The sequence below is a fragment of the Sciurus vulgaris genome, assembly GCF_902686455.1.
Source record: "Sciurus vulgaris genome assembly, chromosome: 17".
Classification (NCBI taxonomy): Eukaryota; Metazoa; Chordata; class Mammalia; order Rodentia; family Sciuridae; genus Sciurus; species Sciurus vulgaris.
In genome coordinates, this window is record NC_136478.1 from 62,599,366 (window position 1) to 62,616,684 (window position 17,319).

The 17,319-nt window shown below is 49.1% G+C and overlaps 1 protein-coding gene and 1 pseudogene across 2 annotated transcripts in view; one reads left to right on the forward strand and one right to left on the reverse strand.

Annotated features, from left to right (window-relative positions):
* The window catches only part of LOC306648531 (sialic acid-binding Ig-like lectin 5), a 29,583-nt gene extending 14,837 nt beyond the window's left edge, over positions 1-14,746 (reverse strand). The window contains exons 1-6 of the mRNA XM_079118717.1: positions 14,628-14,746; positions 14,177-14,560; positions 13,680-13,958; positions 13,373-13,420; positions 12,018-12,203; positions 11,528-11,594 (exon numbers count right to left, since the gene is read on the reverse strand). Of these exons, the coding sequence (XP_078974843.1) occupies positions 11,528-11,594; positions 12,018-12,203; positions 13,373-13,420; positions 13,680-13,958; positions 14,177-14,560; positions 14,628-14,709 (1,046 nt within the window). The 5' untranslated portion in view covers positions 14,710-14,746. The remainder of the gene's footprint in view (positions 1-11,527; positions 11,595-12,017; positions 12,204-13,372; positions 13,421-13,679; positions 13,959-14,176; positions 14,561-14,627) is intronic.
* On the forward strand, positions 5,498-6,145 carry LOC306648798 (translationally-controlled tumor protein-like; annotated as a pseudogene). Its single transcript has one exon. The product of its transcript is annotated as a translationally-controlled tumor protein-like (transcript).
* Positions 14,747-17,319: the final 2,573 nt, after the last annotated feature.

The following is a 17,319-nucleotide window of genomic DNA, read 5'->3' on the forward strand; positions in this document are numbered from 1 at the left end:
AACCACAGGAACCGTCATGCATGAGAAGATATGATAGAGAAGGAAAAAAAATAGACTTTTCAATAGTACCTGTGAGCAGATGGAGATCTGGATGCAATCAAGTGAACTTGGGAGGACCGCCAGGGACAACCAGCTCAAAGTCAGTTTTAAATAAGAAAAGGACGACTTAGGATTCAGAACATTCACTTACAGATGTTTAAAACGACTGCTAAATTATTGTAGCGCATCCAAAATGTTTCAGCTAGGTAAACGGTGATGAGATCCTTTATGTTTTCCCTCCAGCATGCACCTCCCAGTTGTCTTTGTCCAGTGTCTGTGGCTAACAGCACGCTGCCAGCAACTGGGCGAGTCATAAAGAAGAGAGGTTGGCTTGGCTCCCGGTTCTGCTTCACAGTGGAGGGGCCGTGTCTGCGTGACAGCCTTCTTACTGCCAGTCTCCAGGTGCAGTGGACATCTCTTGGTGCAGACAGGATCCCAGCCGGCTGTTACAGGAGACCAGCTCTCGAGATGACCCATCAATCCACCAGCAGTGGGAATCCACCAGAGGGCAGAACCCCCACCAGCACTTCAAGGCCCTGCCTGGCTTCACATCTCTCAGGGGGGTCCAGGGGGGCCAGCCATAGCATGCCCAGCAACAGCTTCCACTAGTTACCAGGTAAAGTTCTGATGGACACACACAATCAAAACTACTAGGAACGGATGAAATGAAAAGACCCTGCTGGAAAACAGACACAGAAAGGAGGACGTGACTTAGGGCATGTTGCATTCCATACTTGTACAGTGAGGTAAAAACGGTCCTGAATCTTATGGGTATCTAAATCGGACTAGTATTAATGAATTAATCAATCGTAAAATCTGAAAGACACAAGAAAGTGGGATGTGGTTTTAACAAGAAAAACTATTGAAGCTGTGTATATGCACTTTGAAAAAGAATGTTTTCATTTTAATATGACTGTTCCACATAAAAAGAAGGAAAGGACTAGGGAAAAAACAGAAATAGAAAGTTGTAGAAGGTCTGTGAAAGAGGGATTTGGTGAGTAAACTACTAAGATTAGACCAACTTTACTTAGAAGTCTTATTTTAAAGATAAGCTTAATGTACTGAAGTCAATTTAGAATTGACTTTCTTCTCTGTTGGTTCTTTTCTTTCATAGCTGGGTTTTTGTGTTTGTTTTTGTTTACTTGTTTGTTTGTAGTATTGGTCTGTCTTTTGTTATTGTCCTTGGGTTTGTTCTCTTTCTTTCTTTTTCTTTTTCTTTCTTGTATTGGGGATTGAAACCAAGGACACTCTATCACTGAGCCACATCCCCAGCCCTTCATATTTTAAATTTTGAGACAGGGTCTCACTAAGTTGCTAAGGCTGGCCTCAAATTTGTGTTCCTCTTGCCTCAGCCTCCTGAGGTGCTGGGACTGCAGGTGTGTGCCACCATGCCCTACAAAATAATTTTTTGTGTGCATTGTTTTGTTTTTAAATTACAACTATGCAGTTTTCTGCATCTGCCTTTACAGTATGTGACTAGTGTGGTCCTGCAGCAGCCTGTGGTGCTATTTTATTCTAAATTTAGTCTTTTTGATCTCAAATTAACTTGGTGAATTTTCAGCAAGGTCCTTGGATTATCTCAAAAGATTATTTTTTTCTCCTGATGAAAAGAGATGTTAACCTCTTAGTTTATGTGATGTGAATGTGAGGTGTTGTCCTGTATGGGAGGCTAGCCCTCTGTGAGTCCTCTGCTGCTGATGGAGGGTCTCTGCCCCGAAGCCCTGCTCCTCCAGGTACATCTCTACACCTGTGTGTGACTTTTATGCAACATCATTCTACCTGCTGATGCTTCCCGCAATTGTCTGAAATTCCTAGAATTTCTCCTGTTACGGTGTTATCAGCCGTCAATCTGTTATGTCAAGATGCTGTGTGCCACAAAACACCCACACTTCCTTCCTGAAAGTTTTTGAAAACAGCTACAGTATAGAAGACACTGACACAATTCAAAGGAATAAGTAGTTGACATATAAAGAATATTTGCAAAATATTAAATAAAAATGTTCTGATTAAGAACAGGTTTCTGATAATGATCAGACCTGGTAAGATTTTCCAGAACGCTCATGAGAAACTGATGGATCCATGAAACAGCTAACCCAAGATCAGGCAAAGCGAAAGGTTGATGACATGGGAACTTGATGAGGAAAATCATAATTTTTAGGACTTTTTGTTTGAAATAGTGTTGATTCTTTTTTGTCTCATTTTTCAGCCTTAAGGGATCCTTTCCTCTTTTCTCTTAAGCTGTCTATAATTAATGACAATTTGATAAGATATGCTTTTGTAACAAAAAAATGGATATTTACTTTATTCTCCTTTCCAGAATTTGGAAAGTCTTATGAAATGTTCTTGTTTTTATGGCAACATGGATATTTGCATAGGTTCAAAAAGAATAAGTTCTGTTCATCACAGGACACAAGTGGGCAAGTCCTTATGTGGCTTCTTGACCTAAGAGGCACTTATTTATTTATTCATACATGCATGCATACATACATACTGGGGACAGAATCCAGGAGTGCTCTGCCACTAAGCTGCATCCTCTGCCTTTTTGATTTTTTATTTTGAGACAGGATCTGCCTAAGTTGCAGAGGCTGGCCTCAAACTTGGGATCCTGATTCAGCCTTCTGAGGTGCTGGGTTTACTGGCATGCACCACAGCACGCAGCCCAGAGAGGTTTTTAACTTGTAATCTGAAATTTCTCATTATCAGATAGCTTTAAAAAAATGAAGAAAGCCCCTCAGATGCTATGAAACCTCTGACTAAAATGTATTTTAAAATATACAACCATGAGGAGAAAGTCTTCAGCCATTTCTCCCCTGGTTCTGCCCCCTCTCCACACACCATTTTGTAATCTAGATTGTTACCTTTTTTGTCAGTCATTGGTCCAATTAGCCCGCGGGTTTTCTCTATTTAAGGGTAATTCCCCTGCTATTTGCTCTCTTTTCTCTCTCACTTTCACTCTCTCTTACTCTCTCACTCTTTCTCTTTCTTTCTCCCTTAAGATCAGACACTTGTTTGTCTGCTAATAAAGTTTCTTGAGTGAGTTCCTGCATCCAGAGTGGTTTCTGAGTGCTTTCACATAGAATTCTTGTTATTATTGCATTTATATAAACCAGGTCAAACTCATTTTGTAAAAAAAAAAAAAAAAAAAAAAAAAAAAAAACGGTGATTATTTCTAGTCAAAATGTGAGTAGCTATAAAACTTGTGTTTGAGTAGACAGCTCTAGTGCACCCATTATTAAATTTCAGTCCTGTCATTTTCTTTGAGACTTTATTACTCTTTTCCCATAAATCAGATTGAATCCTGATTTTTTTTCACTAGAAACAAAAGCTTCCCTTTTCCCAAGCCATGTGAGCTGAAATGAAATGATTCTAGGCTTCAGAAAAATCATGACAACCGATCCTGAAAGGACAAGCTTCATACCTGCCGCTCAGAGTTCCCAGAAACCACCTCATCCCGCCTTCTGATGATGCTCCCAGCTCAGAGCTAGAGATCTCAGCCAGGCTCTCCAAAGACCAGGATGGTGATTTGCTCTGAAGAGTAACCTTTGCTTCTTTTGTTTCCATAGAAGGCCACCTGTGTTCTGTTGAGTGATACAATCTTACTCCTAAACCAAAGAGCTCCTGATAGCTCCACATTGCCATAGAGAGGAGCTTTGCTCTTATGGATTAAAAGATGTGGATTCTGTGTTGATAATGTGGAAATTGTCTTTCATCAGATAGGTTCTGTCTCCTCCACTGACTTATTTAATTGGTTCAATCTTTGCCCCAGGGAATTTTTCAATTCTTGACGATTATTCTCCTTCCAGTCATTATATTTCCCTCCCTAGAGCATTGGGACAGAAAGATACCTGAAGTAGCCTTCCCAGCTTCTGAGCCCTGGGTGTGGACAGTACCTCAGCACTCACAGACTATGTTCACGGGCAAGTCAAGCAAGAGGGCACAGGTGGAGGCAAACAGGTGGAGGAGCAGGCCAGGAGGGAGAACGAAGCTGTGAAACTGGGAGTGGGGTGACAGGAGGCAGGGAATGGAGACTGAATTCCCTGCTGGTCAGCTGAGCCCAAAGTCAGGAGGTAAGCTCTGTCTGGTCCCCAGTTCTTCTCTGCAGATGAGGTTCCATGACTGTTCTGGGGCTCAAGGAAGGGAGGGATGGAGTTCTGGAAGTGCATTGTCTTGGACGTGATGGGGCCTGGCCAGCTGATGTGGGGCAAGGTGAGAGGAGGGCAAGCTGGGCCCATCAGGGTTTCCCAGAGCAGCACAAACACCAGAAACCCACTACTTCCAGAGGCACAGGGTAGGAAGTAAGGACGCTTGAGGAGGTGGGGGTTAGTGTCACACGTGTAGACTGCAGCCCCATCCAATTCTGTCTGTGCTTCCAGGACCCAGGTGATGTCCCCACAGTCCCTGACCTTTAGGAGCCCAGAGGCTCTGAGCTCCAGACTGGCCTGGACCAGGAGGTCTACAGGGATCTGCTGAACCCCACACTGCAGCTGATCCTGGCCCAGAACCTCAGATCTTGCCTTCCTTGACCTTTCACTGGCCATGCTAAGGAGGATGGTTCTCTCCATGGCCACTTGTAGTGAGTATCTTAGAAATAGTAAGCATAGGCCAGCCTGGTGCTTGACCAGAGCATGCTTATCTATCTACTCCTATGCTGGACACCACCCGTTTGGTCGAGTGGGCAAGCTGAAGCTAAGACCAGCTTATCATGACACACCTAGGACACCAGATGGTTGTAACCATGGGGTGGATATCCACAAGCAGAACTTAGAAGCTGCACTAAGCCCCAAGCCTTTTGGAGGAGCAGAACCCAAGTAGGACTGGACATTATCAGACAGATAACTGATGCTCTGCTCCCCTGAGATCCCTGCCATGGCCGAGGAGGAACCCAACCATAGCTCCTTGACTAAGACAGGTCGAGGTAAGCGTGCTCTGGGGTCAGCACTAGGAGAAATAGCTTAGGCTTCGAATAGGTTTGAAGTGACGTGTGATACCTTGTGTGATGAATAATAAAATGAGTTAACTTGCCAACCGACTCCAGGTCAGTAAGACACTTGCAACACGACTCCAGTTTCCAAAGGAGGCACCTGGTGGAAACCTTGAGACCAGGTGACCCCTAAGACCAGGAGTGAAGTAGCAGTGGGTCTCAGGTCCTCCAGAGGAGGGGGAAGCATCCTTCTGAGCCTAAGTACTAGGTAGTTCCTCTCCATTTAGCTCCAGGACCACGATTAACAGGGATCTCATCCTAACTCCATCCACTACCTGACCCATCTCCTCCTCTGTTACCCATCTTGGAGAGCTGATGCTCCTGTCACTCTTATAGTGACTCCTTAGGTGAACAGGGTATGTCATACCTCATACCCTTTGTATACAGCTCTATGCTGATCCCCGTTTGGGATCCGTGCTCGCTCCGAGCTCCGGGCTCCTGCTAAGCTGGTGCTGCCGTCTCCCTCCAGTCGCCATCATGATTATCTACCGGGACCTCACCAGCCACGATGAGATGTTCTCCAACGTTTACAGATCCCGGAGATGGCGGATGGGCTCTGCCTGGAGGTGGAGGGCAAGGTGGTCAGTAGAACAGAGGGTAACATTGATGACTGGCTCATGGGGGGAGATTCCTCCGCTGAAGGACCCGAGGGCGGAGGTACCGAAAGCACGGTGATCACTGGTGTTGACATTGTCATGACCCATCACTTGCCGGAAACCAGCTTCACAAGAGAAGCATACAAGAGGTACATCAAAGATGACGTGAAATCAATCAAAGGCAAACTTGAAGAACAGAGACCAGAGAGAGTAAAACCTTTATGACAGGGGCTGCAGAACAAATCAAGCACATCCTTGCTGATTTCAAAAACTACCAATTCTTTATTGATGAAAACATGAATCCAGATGGCAAGGTGGCTCTCCTGGACCCCCATGAGAATGGTGTGACCCCATAGATGATTTTATTTAAGGATGGTTTAGAAATGGAAAAATGTTAACAAATTTGGCAGTTACTTTGGATTTATCACCTGTCATCATAACTGGCTGCTGCTTGTCATCTACACAACACCAGGACTTAAGACAAATGGAGCTGATATCATCTTAAGCACATTTATTTTGACCGTGATGTATTTGGGGTGGAGGCATTGTTTTTTAAGGAAACCGTCATGTAGGTCGTCTAAAAATAAAGTGCATTTAAACTCACTTGAGAGAAGTTCTCTTAGTTTAATACATGTTGAAACTAAATCAAACCTGTACTGTTCCTGGAGAAGCTAGCACCTGATTGTAGGTCACCATTAGAAAGTCGACTGTCTTCAGATGACTCCTGCAGTGAAAACTACTTCTGCAACTGGAACATAAAAAACAAGAATAAAAGTTTTAATTCTGACTTGTAATAAAGGGAAAGACCTGCTCATAGCAGTTTCAGCATTTGAATGTGAAACCTTACACATGGCATCACCTGCAACGAAAGTAGTTCATCCTGGAAGAGATTACCAAGAGAATAAAAAAAGACTAATTCAGTTGGAAAAAAAAAAAAAAAGAAGAAGAAGGCCCTTATTCCCCTGGCCCCATACCCTGTTCTGTGTATTTAGCAGTAAGGAAAAAATGGGGTGGGTGAAGGGAGAGGAAATTGCAACCAGAAGCCACAAGGTACAAGTGGAGAGGCAGAGAAGGAAATTTCCCCACATCCTCCAGCAGGAAAGCTGGGCCCCAGGCAGGGAGGAAGCCAGACTAACCTGCTTCAGGCCACAGTGCCTGTCAAAAATTAAAGGAACCCAAATCACTGCACTGAGACCATTGCAGCAGCTGTTTTCACATTCAAGAATGGTTATAGAGTTTAATCTCAGAGAGGAGTCCATACATATGTATTTTTTCAAAGCAACCTACTGATAATTTTTTTTTATTGAGGCAAAATTCAAATGGCATGCAATTACCAATGGCAATTTTGGATGTGAAGGCTTTTGGAGGATGAGCTGAAGAGGAAACCAAAAGGACGCTAGCTAAGTAACTCTCCAACAGCAGGGCTCCCCCTGTGGAGGAGAGAGGCAGTGCAGTGGAAAGTCCTAGACCCTTGGCAGCCCACGAGGAGGTACCTCAGGTACCTGGGCACTTTTGAGAATAGGGGAGGACTCTGCAGCCGGAGGCAGCTATGAAGGTTCCAGCCCAGGGAGGCTAAGCTGAGGGACCGACAGCATGGTATGACATCCCTCCTTCAAGCCGGTTTCCATCGGGCAGGTTATCTAGCTTCTATTTTAATTTTTTTTTTGACTTAAACAGTATCTAAAAAATGTTTTTCTTGGGGAAAATATACATGACATAAAATTTACCTTTTTAACCGTTTTTATGTGCATGATTCGGTGGCATTCAATACATCCACCTTCCTGGGCAACTAGAACTTTTTCATCTTCAAACTGAAACCTGTTAACCACCAGCTCCCAGTTCCTCTCTCCTGGGCCTCTGGCAGCCTCTCTTCTTCCTGCCGTCTCTGTGAGTCTGGCTGCACACCCCCTTATGGGTAGAAAAAGACACTGGTTCTTTCTCATGGCGTCTTCAGAGTCCTCCACGTTGAAGCCTGCACTGGAGCTTTTAAGGCTTAGTGATAGTCTGTGTTATGTGTGTGTACCTTTTGCTTATCCTTTGATGCATTAGTGGACACTTGGGTAGCTTCCTTGATTTGGCTATTATAGACAATGCTGCTGTGAACATTGGTGTACAAACACCTCGTAGAGCCTCTGCTTTCAATTTGGAGGGGGGCATCGACCAGAAGTGAAAATCATAGTGTGAGGTGCAGAGAGCTGCTGTATCATTTTCCTCCCTGGCTGTGCCACTTTGCATTCCCACCAGTAATGCACAAGAATTCCAATTTCTCCGTATCCTCAGGAACGTTTGTTTTTTTTCTGATTTGGTTTTCCAGTAGCCATTTTAATGGGGGCGAAGTGTCACTATAGTTTTTGTTTCTTGTTTTCTTTTTAAATTTTTAGACATATTTTTAGTTTACTTCTATTTGATTTTTTTTTTTTATATGCTGAGAATTGAACGCAGTGCCTCACACATGCTAGGCCAGTGCTCTACCACTGAGCCAGCTCCTAGGTTTTGTTTCTTGTTTTTTGCTTTTCCTTTTGGTACTAGAGATTGAACCCAGGGGCACTTTATCACTGAACCACATCTCCAGCCATTTTTATTTTTAACTTTGAGACAGGGTCTTGCTGAGTTGCTGAGGCTGGTCTCGAACTTGCAATCCTCCTGCCTCAGTCTCCTGAGTCTCTGGGGTTACAGGCTCATTGCATTTTTGACTTGCATTTCCATAGTGGTTGCTGTTTGTAACATTTTACAAACACACACACCATAATTTCAAACTTACTAACTATAAATGAATTTCCAACATGTCAATATTTTGAAGTCTCTTGGAATGCTATGAAAAGCCAGCTTCCCTGGGCAACGGGAAGATGAGCTATTCCCTCAGGGCAGGGACCGCCGGGCACAGGCACAGATTCTCTCTTACTTGGACTCACCTTCCACCATGTGCTGTGGTGGTCCAGCCTACCTTCTCCAACAAAAGTTGTACAAACAATAGAAAAAGAAAAGATCAACGTCTTAATTCAACTGGGCTCCTGTAACAAAATACCCCTGGGTATTTTGAAACACCAGAAATCCGGTTTTCACATTTCTGAGGCCAGGAAGTGTGGTTCAAGTGTCTGCTGTGGCAGATAACATCTTCTCACTGTGTCCTCACGTGTAAGAGGGGCAGACACTTGCCTTCCCATCTCTTATATGGTCGCTAATTCCATTAGTGAGGGCAGATCCATCAAGACTTAGCCACTCCCTAAAAGGCCCAGGTTAAGATTTCAACCTATAAATTTTGGAGGGACACATATGCCTGGAATCCCAGCAGCTCAGGAGGCTGAGGCAGGAGGATCACAATTTCAAAGCCAGCTCAGCAACTTAGCCAGGCCCTAAGCAACTTAGTGAGACCCTGTCTCTAAAAAAAAATTAAAAGAGTTAGGGATGTAGCTCAGTGGTTAAGGGCCCCTGGGTTTAATCACCAGTACACTGGAAAAAAAAAAAAAAAAGTGTGCTGGGGGAGGAGGGACCAACACAGAGTGAACAGGAAACTTCCTGACACTGGCCAGAGCTGCGGTGCAAAGCAGGGCGGTTAAAATTCCAACAGAAATCCTGCGTGAAATCACCTGAAGGCTCAGGGGTGGAGCAAGAGCAACTCAGGGCACAAGGTGAAGCCAGAGGAGAAAGTGCAGCTTGCGCGGGTAATCGCCAGGGCCCGCGAGTGTGTGGCAGCAGCGCTTCCCCTGGGCTGCCGCGCGCGGAGGTCCAAAGGCCCAGCCAGTGTGGCTCTGCCCACCCCAGGCAATTTGTCCTGAATCAAATTGCTGCTAAAAGAAAAGCCTCGGAGGAATACGGCTGATTCTAGGGCTCCACACGTGACATCAGTGACGTTGAAAATCCACTTCAAAAGCACCGAACTTATTTAAATACAAGTGGGAAGGCAGGTGGCATTCTGAAGAACAGGGACGGTGCAGGACAAGACCAGCCGCACTGCCATGCCCACGGTGAGGGACAGGCCCAGGTTGAGGGACATACCCAGGGTGAGAGACCCTCCCAGAGTGAGGGGCAGGACCACGCTGAGGGACACGCCCACACTGAGGGACATGACCACAGAGGACTCCAGGGCAGTTGCTCTGACCCTGCTCCCAGAACCCCATCCAGGCAGTTTCCTGCCCTCGGCTTCCCTGAGTTTGACTTCACAACAGAGACCACACAGGATTCTCCCTCTGCCTGGCTTATGAGCACAGTGCCTTCCAGGACCGCCCATGTTATTAGCACAGGCAGGACCTTCCTTCTCTTTTTTCCTTTCCTTTCATTTCCTTTTCTTTTCTTTTCTTTTCTTTTCTTTTCTTTTCTTTTCTTTTCTTTTCTTTTCTTTTCTTTTCTTTTCTTTTCTTTTCTTTCCTTCCTCTCTCCCTCCCTCCATCCCTCCATCTGAACCCAAGAGCCTTCATCCACTGAGCCAAAGTCCCAGCCCTATTTTGTATTTTATTTAGAGACAGGGTCTCACCGAGTTGCTTAGCACCTCGCTGTTGCTGAGGCTGGCTTTGAACTTGAGATCCTCCTGCCTCAGCCTCCCCAGTAGTCCCCTCTTCCCACTCCTGGCTCTTTTTATTTCATGACTGAATAATGTCATTACACTTTAGAATGAGTAAATTACCAGGGATATATTCACCCCTGGAATACTCTATTAAATACAAAAGCAATATGAAAACCAAAGATGAACTATTGATATATGTAATATCATAAAGCAGGAAAAACCATATTGAGACAGAAAAGTCAACATGAGCCGACTGGGTGGCCACGCCTGTAATTCCAGAGACTCGGGAAGGCCGCCGGGGCAGGACGATCATGAGTTCAAGGATTCATTGGGAATAAAAGAGTATAAATGTCAAAAAAAAAAAAAAAAAATGCAGTGCATATCTAAAATAAACTAACTTTATCCAAAAAAAAAAAAGAGGATTCACTGGGAACTTAGCAAGACCCTGTCTCCAAATACAAATATGAAACGTGTCTAGGGCTGTGGGACTGTGGCAGAGCCTCGGCGTCCAATCCTAGATCTGGGTGGGGGAGGCCAAGCACAAAGCACAGGTGAGGTTTGAGTCCAGTGATAGGAAACACGGAATGGCAATACAGAAGTAAACGGTCAGAAGAGAGATTGAGAGATTGGTGGCCCCTGTGGACGTGTGTGGGTGGAAGGGCCCAGAGAATCACAGGAGGGAGGGAGGCTGGACCTATGCAGCTGCGTGAAGGCTGCACCCACATCCGCCTAGCCGGGTGCTCTTCAGACCTTCCCGTCTTACACAACTGAAGTTACGCATCCAAAAATGAATACACAGGGGTGGGGTCAGCTCAGTGGTAAGCACTGCTTAGCATGACGAGCCCCTGGTTCCATCCCCAGCACCACCCCCCCTGAAAATGAAGAAAATACACAGCGAAACTTAGTTAAAATATGTCCAACAAAATGTTATGGAACATTCAGACATAACTGTGTTCTAGAAACTTCTGCAGAGACTTTAAATAGTGAAATCAACTTTTATGTTGCATTGTTTAATAAAAATGTTTACTCACAATTAAATGCTACACTATTGTATAATAATTATAACAAGGTAGGATCTCCGACTGGAAAAGAAATGCAGGGTTCACGACTCCATGCGTGTCTGCATCTGTGCCGACAGGGAAGTTGTCTCAAGTGTTGAGACAGCAACTTCTTGGTAATGGGGGCAGGAAGCCAAGCTCATTCCCTCTGAAGGGCTCGGGATGGAGAGGGATGAGACAGGGAGGAAGGGAGGGGTGGGGCGCTGCAGCCAGGGAGTGGGGTGAGACAAGCAGGGATTGGTGGGGCAGGCAGATGGGCAGGCAGGAAGCAAAGGGGTGGTCAGTAGGGTGTGAGCCCAGGGTCTCCAGGGAGAAGCTGGCAGGGATGTCCATCATGGCTGGGTGTCCATACCTCACTTCTGTCTTGGGCAGGGGCTCAGCCAGGCCTCTTGGCCCTGCTGCCCTAGGCTCCTGCACACCTGCAGAGTCAACAGGGGTCTCAGATCAGAGCCGCCCACGTTAATTCAAGCTCAGCCCTCCTGGGACTCTGGGACCCATCCCTGGGCTCCCTGCAGAGGGGCAGGCCAGCTCACCTGGTGTAGTAGATCCAGGTGAGGCAGTAGCTAAGGAGGAAGCCAGCCCCCATGAGGGCACCCCTGACCAGGGTGAGGACCAGAGGCCAGGAGCCCTCCTGCTTCTCAGGGACACACAGGCAGGAGGAGGAGTTTCCTGGGAAAGGGGAGGGGCAGAGTTCTATCCCCAGGCCTCAGCCCTCCCCCACCCAAACACCTGACCTGGCTGCTGCCCCTGCACCTGCCCTGCTACATCACTCTGCACAGAGAGGCTCAAAGAAAGATACTGCAAGCCCAGCGGGTGTTGAACCTGGCAGATAAACTCCTCTCAGTCCTCAGCTTGCATGCGGGACAGCTCCAGGACCCCAGACCCCGAGACCTGGGAGGGACTCAGGGCTCCGGTCCTCTGGGACCAGCTCAGCGAGGCAGGCGGGTTGCCGTCAGCCATGCAGACCAGCTGCAAGGACTCGCCCTCCAGGACAGTCTGCCATGTGGCACTGCTTGGGACCTTCAGGGCTGGGTGGGGGACATGGCAGGCGGGGAAGCTGATGGGTCTGTTTGTCCCTCCTCCTTCCCACTGAGTGCAGCAGAAAGACAAGCCCTGTGGCAAGGACTGGGAAGAGATCAATCACAGTGAAGAGGTGTCCCTGGGGGTCTGGCAAGGCCGTCAGAAGGACAGGTGGGCCAAGCCTGGACGGAGGAGCATGGTTCTCATTGTAACAGAGGGAGCAGCTCAGTGGTCCAGCAACCAAGCAGTGAGAGCCAGGTGCCCCAAAGTGGCACCAAGGCTGGGACAGAGGCAGGTCAGGACTTTAGAGCCTTATGTGCCAGGTTGCAGGCTGCAGGCTTTGTCCTGAGGGACCTGGAAAGCAGAGGAGCTGTGAACAGGCAAAGCATAGGAGCAACACTGGGCCCAGAAGATCCTGCAGGGACCAAGCGGGACCTGGGCGGGACCGATTGGACAGGAGGCAGGGAGGCTGGGGAAGGGCTGAGACTGTATTCTAGGTTTGAGGACAGGACCGGCTGGGTCTGGAGCCAAAGGGAAGGAGAGGAGGGAAGTGCTTTGAGAAGTGCCCAGTGTCCAGAGGCATCGGCTAGAGTGGCCAAGGGTGCAGCTCGTGGCCCGGGAAAGGGCTGGGGGAGAGCTGGGGGGCACAGGACAGAGCTGCAGGAGCCATGAGGACCCCAGGCAGTGGAAAGGGAAACGCAGGCCCCGCGCTGCACTCTGGGGAGGGGCCACTGAAGGCCCTAAGAACAGAGGATCGGGAGGCTGCGCACCAGGAGGGCAGGCAGGACTGCCGGCCAGGGCGAGAACCCGGGCAGCAGGCGGCAGCGGGAGGAGGGAAGTGGACAGTCTGTTTGCAGGTGCAGTTTCAGTTCTGCAGTGTGAGGGCTCTGGGGATCCATTGAGTGACCCTGTGAACCAGCTGCTGGGCTGCCCAACCCCACCCACAGAAATGGCCAGAGGATGATTTTGACATTCATTTTATCACAATCGGGAATAAAATGGAGAAGAAGAGAAAGGATGGCCAAAAGCATTGCTGGGTCTGTCCATGGGTGACCTTGCTGAGGGTGTGAGGATGGCCTAGCCAGGTGCTGAGGAGGGAGGGTCCCGTCCCTGGGCTGTGAGCCGGGGGCTTGCAGAGAGCTCCCAGCCCAGCAGGGAGGGGGCGGCTCTTTCCTACCTGTGCCGTTTCTGAAGAAGGCTCGGATGCTGAGGTTCTGAGGGGCGTCTGGGTGGAAAGACACCGTCCTGCTTCAGAGTGAGCAGCGGGAAGGGCGTGGGCCACAAAGGTGCCCAAGGGGCCACGGGCACTGGGAAGGTGGGCTGCTGTCCTTCCGACCACTCCCACCTGGACTGCAAGTGCTCAGCCCCACAAACGAGGTGTCTTGCGTTGTCCTTGTCTTTCTCACACTCTCCTGCACACACACACACACACACACACACCACTCACAAGGCCCTGGGGACCCGGCTGGCCCTCCTGCACTCACAGGACACATTGAGCTGGACGCTTCTCTCCGTGGTCACCTGGGCTCCTTGGAGTTCCACCCGACAGGTGAGGCTGGTGTTGTGGTCCTGGGGCCGAGGGGTGAGGCTGAGCACTGAGGACTGGAGGGCCCTGGGGTCCATGGAGTTAGTGACGGCCCCCGTCCAGGAGAACAGGAGAGGTCTTCCTCCTTCACAGGACCCTGGCAGGTGGCATCTCAGGCTTGTTGGGTGACCGGACACCAGAGGCTCCAAGAAGTGGATGACGGGCTTCTCTGTCAGGACTGTGGAGGGGAGAGGGAGACGCCTGGGCCCCAGACACAGGGACGCCCAGGGGGACCCTGCGAGGGACTGGTGCCTCAGGGCCTGAGCTGGCCTCAGGTCCCATTCCCCTCTGACCACCCCAGTCCCAAGGCCAGAGCAGGGGTGGCCCTAATGTCCCGTCTCTGTTCTAATACAGGGGTCTCCACTGCCCAGCTCCCATGCTGGGGCCCCTACCCACCTGTCACCTGCAGAGCCAGCTTCTTATCTCTGTAAAAATGTCTTGTGTTTGGTTCTATATCTGCTCTCAGGATGTAGTGTCCTGTGTCCTCCAACCTGGCGTCCCTGATGCTCAGAGAGCAGTTGTTGGCTCTGATGTCCCCGAGGAGGTGGAATCGGCCCCTGGTTTCTGTTTTGACATCTCTGGATGGGTGGCTTGTGGCCACAGGATCATAATAGTATGACTCCTCTCCGTCCCGGAACCAGGAGATGTAGAGGTGCCTGGGGGGATTCCGCCCAGTCCAGGGGTAGGAGAAGGAGCAGAACACCAGGACACACAGGCCAGCCTGCACTGTCACTGACTCCTGCAGCTGGATCTTGAACCCTGGATCTCTCTGCAGGGACCCTGGGGGACACGGAGGCTCAGCTCAGCCCAACCCCCACCCTGGCCGGCCCCTCCTCAGCCCACTCACCTGTCCAGAGCAGGGGCAGCAGCAGCAGCGGCAGCATCCTGCATGTGCCAGGACAGGAGCCAGTCCAGGGTCCTCTGAACATGTGGTGGGGCGGGGCAGAGGAAGCTCTCCAGGAAGGCAGCGGGTGAGCGAGAGCTGTGGTCACCCGCCAGAGGGGAACCTGGGAGCCACGTGCTGTTGGTGGTGAGGTGGGGCTGGGAACCAGCTGACCCCCCTCCAAGCCTACCGATGCTGCTGGGATGAGCCTGAGGTCCCCAGAGGGTATGAACCTTGTCCAGACAGGAATCTGGAAAAGGTCCCCTGCAAATGTGCTTAAGTCAGCAGTGAGATCAGCAAGGGAGTGGAGGCAGATGGGAAAGGGGCTGGGAGGTACAGGCTCAGGAGTCCAGCAGGAGTGGGGACCCCTTTCCTCATGCACACTGAGTCTGCTCAGGGAGAGCAAAGAGCAAATTCACCTGTGTGTGTCAGGAGCTGTGACGAGGGGAGTCCGGGCTCTGGGTCCAGGTGGTGGGGTCTTCTGCACTCAGGAGGGGTGGCAAGTTCTTAGCCACAAATACACCAGGTGGAAGTGAACTGGTCCATAGCTCTCAGGAAAGATGTGGACCCTCCCGGTCAGTGACCATGGTGTTTCCTGACCCCTTGGATTTGGGTGGCTGATCCTGTGATTTCCTCATGCCTGGTGTTGATGTCCAGGTCAGGCCTTAGAGCTGGGTGTTTGGAGGACATGGAGTGCCCAAGGAGGAACCCAGACTTTGCCTATAGCTGTTGAACCTTATGAAAGTTACCTGCACTCTCTGTGTCTAAGTTTGCTCATTTGAAAAATAGTGTCAATCATAGAAACGCTGTGGGGGATCACATGATTCGTGTGTGTGGTGTGCTTAGGATTGTGCCTGGCCCTGGCTTCATTCCCTCATTCTTCATGGGCACCCACAGGGCACCAGGAGATAAGCCCACGATGGGAGGTCAGTCAACAATTCCAGAGGGGAGACGGGCATTTAATATGGAAATTAAGACATAGTCTCCCAGGGAATGATTTGTTCTAGGAAAAACATGGAAGCAGGAATGCAGAAGAGGATCTGCTGGGAGCTGCCATTTTTTTTAGTAATGTGGCCATGGATGGCCATGGATGGCCACATGCACAAGATGCCACCTGTCAAGACAGGAGGGAGTAAGAAAGTGAGTCCTGTGTCTAGGCAAAAGTGGTTCATTCTGAGGGAAAGGCACCTCTAAAACTCCCAGGGAGCACAGTGATGGGTGTGGGCAAAGCCAGGTGACCGTGAGACAGTGATGGATGCGAAAGGGGGGAGGGCAATGCCATCCTGGAAGGCAGCTCGTGTAGACATCTGGAGGCTGTTGCGTGAACGTGACCATTGCTGAATGCATTCATCTGGGCTCTCCTGAGAAACAATCGACAGGACGTGTGTGTGTTTCTTTATTACAGAAGTCACTCTTATTCCACGTCTTCACATCTTCACATTCGCTGACTTCAGTTACCCATACTCAACCATGGTCCCTCCCCAAAAAATATTAAGTGGAAAATTCCAGAAATCAATAATCCAGAAGTTTTTGTTGCTCTCCATTCTAAGCAGTGTGAAGAAATCATGCACTGTCCTGCTCTGTCTTGCCCAAGATGTAAATTTTCCTTTCTTCTCGCATATCCATGCTGTATATGCTACCCTCCCTTTACTCACCTGGTAACCATCTCAGTTCTCACATCAACTGTTGCCATTTCCCAGGGCTTGTGCTCAAATAGCTCTTACCGTACTCATTCATGTCCCCAGAGCACAAGAGAAATCATGTCAGCAATTCAGATTTGCCACAGAGAAGTGTAAAGTGCTTCCTTCGAGTGAAAATGTGAACGTTCTCAATGCCTGTGGGAGATTTGGCACTATCTGCAAGTTCAGGCATCTGCTGGGGGTCATGGAAGTGCTCCCCCATGATAAGGGTAAGACTTGGATAGGGAATTAGTTCACACAATTATGGATCCCAAGATATGCAGTTGGCAAGCTGGAGACCCAGGAGAGTCACTGGTGTAATTCCAGTCCACAGCTTGGCAGGAAGAGAGCCAGAAGAGCCAACATTTCAATTCCAGCCCAAAGGTAGGAAGAAGCTCGTGTCCCAGGTTGAAAGTAGTCAGCAAAAAGAGTTCTACTTCCTTTCAGGAGGGTCAGCCTGCCTGTCTACTCAGGCCTTCAATGGAAAGGTGCAGGCCCACCCACATCGAGGAGGGCAACCCAATTTATTCAAAGTCTGCTCATTTAAATGTCCATCTTATTCCAAAACACGTCACAGAAGCATCCAGAAAAATGTCTGAGCAAATGTCTGGATAACCCGTGACCCAGTCAAGACGACACCTAAGATTACCCACTACTCTGAGTGCACGGTGAGCACAGTTCTTGAATAGGAATTCCTCTTGCTTTCACTTGATCGCTCCACTTGCTGCACAAACTCGGCAGTTGCAACGCCGTGCCAGGAGATGGGGACCTGGGATCCGGATGGCCGCGGCGCAGGGTTAAAGTGGAGGAATAGACAGTGTTTGTTGACAGATCAGATGCCACAGGAACAGAAAGAAAAAGTTAGGGATGATGCCAATGTGGTGGGCTTAAAGTTACCACTGCCAGAGCTCGGCTTGGGACAGGCTGGGCTGGGCGTGCATTAAACCCACAAGGGGTGAGCAAGCAGGAGGAAGTGG